Below are 9,637 nucleotides of genomic sequence, written 5' to 3'. Positions count from 1 at the left end.
GAAGTTATTATGTGCGAAAAACTAAAAAAGGTTTCAAAAAACTAAGTTTTACATATTTTTAAAAACTCTTTTTGAAGGTTTTTTTATAACTAATAGAAAAGTTATTTTAAAAAGTGATTTTGATATAACTTATTCATTTTTCAAAAAGGCAATGAAATTAATAAGTTGTAAAAAAAATCCAAACACTCCGGAGGCCCCAAGTATAGATCTTGAAAGTTTTAATTCATCTATGTGGATTTTTATTTAATTGACTGTACAAAGAGTAGGGGTGAGAGCAGCGGTTCGGTGCAGTTATTGATCAAAATCTCATCACTAACCGCAAATGCGGTTAATCCATTTTCAAAACCGCTTGATGCGATTAGGCGGTTATTTTTGCGGTGCAGTTTAGTTTTTTTGTGTTTCGTTTCTTAACCGTATGGATTTGATGAGGTTATGTTGTGTGGTTTTTAACCGCAATTTAGAGTTCAAACGGTTTTAAAAGTTTAAATATATTACTTGTAATGATAATAAAAAAAAGAATAAGGTATAAGACAATTAACTTAAATCACAAACAACTAATATCTTAAAAACGTGAAATCATTAGTAATTAACAATAAATATCTTAAAATTGTGAAATTTCACTATTTTTCAAAGTTAAACATAACAAGGAAACCAACATTTTTGTCTTCTAGAATTTTATCCTTATTTCATCCATGAAACTTGTCTTATTTTTAATATTTAACATATTAATAATTAATAAAAAATGTATATAATATATGTGGTGCGGTGCTTTTTTTGCGGTTTTTGAAAACTAATAACCGCACCGCACTGCAAATTTGTGATTTTTGAAAAACAGAAAACCTCATCATCGGTTTTTATTACGGTTGCGGTTTATGCTGGTTTTGATGTTAATTTTAGTTGTGGTGCGGTTTTTGCTCACCCCTAACAAAGAGTACACGCTACAAACTATAGTGTGCTATCTCTTTATGACAAGTCACTAGTGCCATGATTTCATTGTCCTATTTTCACCGCTATTTGTTTTGTACATTTAGAAATCGATTGTACAAGAGCAACTCCAACCTTCACACAATAAAAAACACTAAAATGGTAATTTTTTCACGCTATTTTTTTTCATTCCAACCATACACTAAAAGCATCTCACTAAAAACATATTTTTAATTTACTAATTACAAAATATTTTTTCTGTATTTTTTATTTGTGAGTTTACTATGGATATTATCATCTTTATTGAAACGATTCCTCCCGAAACAACCATTTTCATTCTCAAATTTTCCTACTAAACTCAAAAATCTTTGTTGACAATTTCCAAATCAAGTTGAAGAAATGGTAAAAATGAGTCTGCATTTCAATTACAGTTTCTATTCTCCAAAATCAAGAAAGAGATAGGTGCTTTCAAATTTCATTATGAAAAATAAATAAATGAAATACAAGATGACAGCGACGAAGAAGGAACAATAAAGATGAAATCCAGTTTTGCTTACTTTAAATTGAAGACAAAATTTCACAATTGGTCCTGTGGTTTACAGAATATTGTATTTCGAAGACTTTCTAGCAATAAACTGAAACCATAAAGACTAGTGGCGTGACTTCTTCAAAGGGTGATATTTTGTAAACGAAGAGACCAATTGTAAAATTTTGTCTAAATTGAATTATATGTTTATAAATTTATTATTATATTACTTGATGTATTTGGCGTTCATGAATAGTGTCTTGGCATTTTTGTGTGTAACTGTTCATTATCATTATTTTGCTGTTGAAGATGGTGGCCGGTTGGAGCTCTTTTGGCCGACAAATCACTGATTTGCCGGTCCATTGGAGTTGGTCTAAAAGGTTAATATTTATTATAGTTTGTGTATGGTAGAATTTTTAGAACTCAATTTTTGTTTCTCATTTATATTCTTTTTTCTTGGAGTTGTTTTTTTTAAGATAAAAAAACTTCTAAAAAAGATTTCAATAACAATAAAAAAAAAATCTGTAGACAATAATAAATAATTGTATTATTGCCGTAGAACAAAGCCATACACGTGCATAAATACGCGAGGGACCAGTTTGCAATGTGGACACACACCATGCTTCGCAATATCGTCTTATTGCTTTGTCAATTTGTGTGCTTGTCCAACTAAAGGTAGTAAAGACTAAAGAGGACCCAAATATATGCAATTATGCCATGAAATTTATTACATAAATTTAAATGATTAATTCAATGTGATAATCATAAAAATAGCCACATTGATTGGTTGTATTTAACAAATGGCCGTGCTTTTGATTTATTTCATAAACTAACTATCTATTTTGTACGAGAAAAAGATTAAATAGGTCAATTTCATTTATCAATTTTTTAAAAGTGGTTAAAATTTAGCCAAATGTCCAAAATATCATTTATTTCGCAAATAACATTTGTAAAATTAGTAAATAGGTTGAGAAACCATCAACGAGCTCAGCAAAAAATCAATTGGGATGCGAAATAAACTTGTCGGATTGGGATATAAAATAAACTTATCGGGATGAGAAATGGGCCGCAAAATAGTCTCTCTATATATAAAACATATTTTTCTTATATTTTCTTTGTTTTGCATTTTTTTTTGTGAAACTCCCTCTAAAAAACAATTTTTTACACCATTTAAACATATTTTTTGTTGTGAAAAATGTTATGGCTTGACGTTTGTCTCTAAAGCCTTTAGGTGGACTCTTAAATTCTCATTAAGGTGAATATTTTGGCTTGACATTTTTCTAAAAAAAAGTTGACCATGGGAGAATTTGATTTTTAATTTGACATCCGCTCTAATTCTTGTTGTGATGGTGTAGAGGAATCTGCAAGGCATGTGTGTCATGTGGCTGTTTCAATTTGGGACTTATTTGGTCATTGGTGGGGTTTACATGTCCCTAGCCTGGATTCGTATGCTTTTTGGGTCGCATGGATCTTTACTATGCAATTGAACTATTGAAGGGTGTGGGCAAGGTGTTCTCCAAAGCTGCTTGTTTCATGGTTTGGTGGTGCTCGTGGTCAGAATTCTTAATTGTTTGGAAAGTCAAACAGAAGGAGATGAAAAAAAAAAATTCATAGAATTGTTAATCAGCCATATTTGGGCGTTTAAAATGAGTAGAAAATAATATTTGTATTTGTCGGTTAAAAAAAAAAGAGTAGAAAAATTAAACGGATGTTGAGCGCTTCCAGCCCCTATTAATTTAATTGGATATTTTAATCATTTTTTTTATATTTACCGGCGTTGGACAATGGATTATGGTTTATTTATTTATTTTTACAAAAAGATTATGGATTCGGTTGTTTGTTGTTTGATGGTAGGTTACTAAATAATTACTACATTACAATGTCTCTATTTATTGTCTAATGATTTTTTTTTTTTTATAAAGGTCATCACTATTTAGGTTTATTCTTCTTTTAACATTGTCTAATTAATATTATGTCATTTGTCAACCTATTGATTCATCATTTCCAACTTCAAATTTAAAATTCATCACTCTAATTACATTAAATTAATAATATTAGAATAAAAATTAAAATAAAATTAATACAAATTATAAGGTTGTGTATTTATTTAAATCTAACAATTATAATTTTATATAACTAAAAAATATCTCTTAATTAATAATTTCTTTAAAATAACTGATTAATAATTTTGAGTTTTTACTATGAAAGTTTAATTAATTTTGTAACGCTGGTTACACGGGTTATAAACTAATATATATATATATATATATATATATATATATATATATATATATATATATATATATATATATATATATATATATATATATATATATATATATATATATATATATAAAATTGTTGTTACATATTTGATATCTAAAATTGAATATTTGATTGATTTCTTATTTCTTGTTTATAGTTTCTGCATAGTATACGAGTTATTTGAATCAATATAATGTTTGACTTTTATGTTTGAATCTTTAATATCAAATATGCATGAACATAATGTTGTCTGTAAATCAAGGTTTCAACCTACAAGAATCATGACAAAGGTTTTCTCATTGATCAATTATTGTTTCCAAAACTGGGAAAGGGGGTTAGAGTTCAGTGCTTTCGTTGTCATCGTAAATTTGGTCCAATTAATTTTTAGACGCATCTTTGACCTTAAATATGGATGAAAACATGTAAATTCGAGTTACAAATAAGGCTTTTCCATATGATTAGTAGTTGTTTAATTTTGAAAAATCAACCAAAAATCTTGGCACGTACTGAATACATTGGCCCTTGTTCTGGACATGGAAATTCTTAGGACCGGTCCCGATGAAAAACATATTTCATAATGATATAAAAGATGTACTTTCTAATGATATAAAAACAGAATTTCAGACCAAAAACATAATTTTTCATATATGTCGGATTGAAACAAGTTTATATCGTTATACAGATAAAAATGAGACGGTCTTAATAACATATTCCGTTTTATATAGACCGTCATATAATTATACTTATGATAAAAAAAGTTATACAAAACAATCTGAATTAATTATGACACAACAAATAAAAAATAATATAATTATCATTCATATTTATTTAAGAAGATATGAGATCAATTTATATAACTATATAGAAAAAATATGACATTTACCGATTATTATTACATAATAAAAGTTATGATTTAAAATTATATTAAATGATTTAATTTACTTATTAAAAGAACAAAGTATATTATTGATTTTCGAGTGATGAAATATTGTAATACGGGCGACTTGAATTCAATGTTTTAAAAACCGGTTTGAACCAGCAATCAGAGAAAGGAACGGTGCAACTTTCACCGATTTTATGTCTATTTATGAACTGGATCGAACCAACTTTAGAAAAAACGATGGAACCAGTTAAATTAAACCGGTTAAATTGTAAATTGAATAAAACACATGGAAAAACACAATTTTGCATTATAAACTTTGTTGGTCTTTTTTACATCTATTTAAATTTATCTAAATAAAACATATGGTAAATGTTCCGAAGTTTTCTTATGAGTTTTTATTTATCAAAAACTATATTTTGTTTCAGCATTGTACTTTTTTTTTCTAATATATGTGGATTGATGTAAACCTTATGAGTATATGTTACTTTAATGTATTTGGATTGATCTGCAACATATTTTTATATCTATTTTTAATGTTTGAACTTGTAGACGTCAAATTTGTGATTTATGTATGTATTTATGTATAGAAAAATAAGAAAAAATATGAAAATTATAGAAATCGGTTGACCGGTTAAACCGACAACCAATCACCATAGCCGTACAACTAAAAACCGATTTTAACACATTACTTGAATCCAATTATAATGTTCTAGGAGTCGAGATCAAGAAAGCTATTATTTCAATATTATGATATTAGCGTGATCTCATCTCTCCTTTGGATCAAAACGGGTAAAAGGATGAGGACCCTAAAAATAAAAAATGTGATGCTAAATAACAAATTTCAACATAAAAACGCAGTCAAACAAAAAATTATAAACTGTGATGCTAAAATGTTTAAAACAAAAACTTGGAAAAAACTATGAAACAAGGTAAGATGAGGGCCCAGGCCGGTGGCTATTGAGTTATTGGCTTGTGGCTGGCAGCTACCAATAGAGTTAATTATTTTCTATGTCGTCTTGTATAATTAATTTTTCAAATGAAATAAAATTAGAATTTGAAGTTAAAAATTATAATTTTTAAATTTAAAAATATCTTCATTTTCTATAACTTTTATTTAATTGTTTAAAACTTAAAATTGAAATGAAAAGTTTCAAAAAATATAAATAAACGCATATTTTTATTTTCTTTTTTTTCTTCTTTCTTTTATCGTTAGATATATTAACATCGGATATATAGCCCGATACGCATCATCTTTTCTCCTTTTATTAAATTCAAAATAGTATTTTAATGCAATAATAAATGAATATCAATTTCATTAATGAACTTTCTTTCTAATTTCAAAATTACAAAATTAAAGATTCCTTAATTTTCTTTATTTATTTATCTAAATTATTTGTTTAAATTTAAAAGAGATAAAAAAACATTTTAATTTTATTAATTCAATATTTTCTCACTTTTCTTTTAAATTCAAAATTTTCAAATGTTTAGAATTTTGTATTTAGTTTTTCTTTTAAATACAATCATGTGTCTCACACCTAATATATATATATATATATATATATATATATATATATATATATATATATATATATATATATATATATAAAGGCTATGTTATATTATGGACAACAAATATTATATGGTTGTAGGAAAAGATCCTGAACCAATGGATGAAAAGAATAAAATAATGCGTTTTAGGTGTATGATATTAAAATGGGAGAGAATTTACAATATAATAATACTAATATCCTTTGTAAGGGTATGTTAGTCAATTAAGCTAGATTTAAATAGAAAAATTCCAGATTTTAAGGGATAATTGATTATCTTAACTCTAAAAATAAGATTTAGGGAATAATAATTTTCTTAACTTGGTCATTTTGATAGAAAAAATGTTTATGAGTATCTTGAAAAATAACAATATTTTTGAACCATATAAGAATGGGCAAATGCAGAAAAAAACACAACAATTTATCTACCAACATTTAGAAACTCTTACATTTTGTTTATATGCAGAAAACCCTTATATTTTTCATTAAGCTTTCAGATTTACCAAAATATTCATTTTTTAAGAAGTTACCGGTTGTTTTGTGTTATGTCGTTTATCTTTTTGTTTTTAGGTTGACATGGAAAAAAGAACTAAGCGACATCACTTATTTTTGTTTGAGTAAATGCTCTATTTCTCATGTTTACCTTAGACAAGAGTCAACATCATTTATTTTGTTTTCATGTTAACCTAAAAACGAAAAAAGATAAATGTCATGCCACAAAACAACCGATGATTTATTAAAAAAACACGAATATTTGGGTTAACGTGAAAGGTAATTGAAAATGTAAGGTTTTTTCTGCATATAAACAAAATGTTATGGTTTTTCTGAATGTTAGTAGATAAATGATTGTGTTTTTCTGTATTTTGATTAAATGAACTTCTTGAGGAATAAATATATTCTTGAACCATCAATTGAATATAACAAATTAACAACGTTCTTATATATATATATATATATATATATATATATATATATATATATATATATATATATATGTAGGCATCCGAACTTAAATATAGATTCATACATGTTCTTACATAATAATATATTTATATATTCTAATACAGTTATACATATTGTAATAGAATGTCATCAAAAAATGAATAAAATTCTTAAAAGAATAGCATTCTTAGGTATACAATTTTTGAACAAATGCATTTAATCTTCTTGAATGGTTAAGATAATCGACTTGATTCCAACTACTCTTATGTAAATATGATGTATTCTCATAAGAATGTAACTCTTGACAGAATATACTTATTTTTGAACTCGATCACAAGTCTTTCTCTTGTATGTGTTTGTGTGTTCTTGTATCAAAAAATTGATCATCAAGCCCTGTCCTGTTGTAAAGAAGCAATTATAAATTTACTCATATAAAAAACATAGAATAAGGAAAATAAGAAATATTATAGGGAATGAAAACGATTGAGTGAAAAGCATTAAGAATAGTTGAGAATGAGAAAAGAATTTTATAAGAATGAACTCGTTCATTTTGTAAGAATATATATATTACATAAAACATGCGTTCAGTGTTCTTAATATCTTATTATAAATATGATAAACATTAAGAATATAAATATTACATAAAACATGTGTTCTTAATATCTTATTATAAGAACTTATTATAATAATAAGAATGAGAAACAAATCATGAACTATTTCATCATTTAAAAAACATAAAATTAAGGTAAATCAGCCATTAACTATGAGAGAATATGAGATTATGAGAACCCATCAAAAAACAACAATAACCCATGAAAACATATGAAGTTTTATATAATACTAAAATATCAACTATTAAGTCAAATCGACAATTAACATAATAACATTGTAGGTTTTGAAAATTTACATTATAACATAAGTTTTGAAATGTTGCTTACTTACAAGAACCATCGGGTAGGAGACCACTTGGTTGAAATATGTCACTTTTTTTAGAACAACTTAAATTTTTTTCAAAACAACTAGCAAGGAGCTAGAGAAAAAAAAATTACATAGAAATTAAAGGGTTCTTTAACCATTCAGACCAAGACATAAAAGCTTTTCTATTCCTACTAGAAAACCACAAAAAAGAATAATCTACCACCATATCAAAAATCAGCTCATTCCCTTTGCCATTATTCCCAAATAGCACATTGTTTCTATACTTCCAGAGAACCCACAAAGTAGTCCGAACAATCACTTGAAGGATTTCTCTTCTTATTTTAGTAATTATCAAAGATTCTGGCCAAGAAAGTAAACTCGAAAGAGGCAAATGAAATGGAACTTGCATTTCCACCCATTGAGAAACAGAAGCCCATGTATGCGCATCAATTTCACATTCCCCAAACAAGTGCTTCAAGTTTTCAACATTGGAACAACAAAGAGGGCATAAAATCGATGGGGCATCAATACCTTTAGTAACCAAATTCGTCCTAAAAGGGAGACGATCATATAAAAGGCGTCGTATAAATATATTTACCTTCCTAAGTAGAAGAACATTCCAAATCATATTGCAATCCACATAAGGTAACAATATTTGCTCAATACATCTCCGAGTAGCTTTCACTGAGAAATTACCGTCATCATCAAAATCCCACCACCATTTATCTTCCTCCATACTTAGCCGTCTACCTTCCACTAAAACTCGAAGATCTTGAAATTGAGAAAGTTCCACACCTTCATGAAGGTCTCGACTCCAATTCCAAACACAGAAACATCACGACATCTCTCACTAACCAAACAATTTTGGTTAAGGTCAAGGCGAAACAACACTTGAAACCGAAGAGCCAAAGGGATGCCTCCACACCAGTAATCCTTCCAAAGAGCAGTAGAATTTCCATCTCCAATCTTTCTGAGAGCCGTAGAATAAGGAATTACACCTTTATCCTTCATTATATCCCAAGATTTCATAATACGATCCTACATGCCATTTCCAGGACTAGACCTACCAAAATGAGGATGATAACAATTACCATGAAGTGCAATAATAACCTTAAGCCACAAGGAATTCGGTTCAGTGAGAAAACGCCATGTAACACCCAGAATCAGAAAGACCAAGAAAGGAAAGGAAACCCTAAGTCAAAGGGGTCAACTCGTCGAGTCTAGGGAAGAACTCGACGAGTCGAAGCGGGTTTCGTGTCAAAGATTAAGTGACCGACTCGGCGAGTCGGCCAGTGGACTCGGCGAGTCTGGTCTGGGTTTGGAAACCCTAATTTCGGGACTTGGTACCCTATTTAAGCATCTTATTCTCTTCCCTAGGGCTCATTTGCGGCCCCTATTGTCCAGAACTCGAAACCCTAGCCACCCAACTCCATTGTTGAGCTAGTTCTTGCCTTGAGAGTGAATTGAAGCTTGGAGAAGGAAGAAGGACCTTGGTGGTGCAAGAAGAAGCTATAGATCCAGAGTTGGGGTAGCATTTCAGACCATTTAGAGGTAAAAAGCTTATACCTTGACTGTTAATCATCTAGATCCCCTTTCTAGCATAGATTTTGTCACATTTGGACCATTTCCAAG

The 9,637-nt window shown here is 28.4% G+C and overlaps 1 protein-coding gene across 1 annotated transcript; it reads right to left on the bottom strand.

Moving 5' to 3' along the window:
* Positions 1 to 8,132: 8,132 nt before the first annotated feature.
* LOC145130279 (uncharacterized) lies at positions 8,133 to 8,741 on the bottom strand. Its single transcript, XM_079065107.1, has one exon. It carries the CDS (start codon positions 8,739 to 8,741, stop codon positions 8,133 to 8,135), a length of 609 nt encoding a protein of 202 aa, XP_078921233.1.
* Between the last annotated feature and the right edge of the window lie 896 nt (positions 8,742 to 9,637).

This window comes from Lactuca virosa, chromosome 8 (genome assembly GCF_052849685.1).
Source record: "Lactuca virosa cultivar CGN04683 chromosome 8, Lactuca_virosa_CGN04683_v6, whole genome shotgun sequence".
In the NCBI taxonomy this organism is placed as follows: Eukaryota; Viridiplantae; Streptophyta; class Magnoliopsida; order Asterales; family Asteraceae; genus Lactuca; species Lactuca virosa.
The sequence above is the reverse complement of the archived record's forward strand: the minus strand, read 5'-3'. Positions and strand labels throughout refer to the sequence as shown.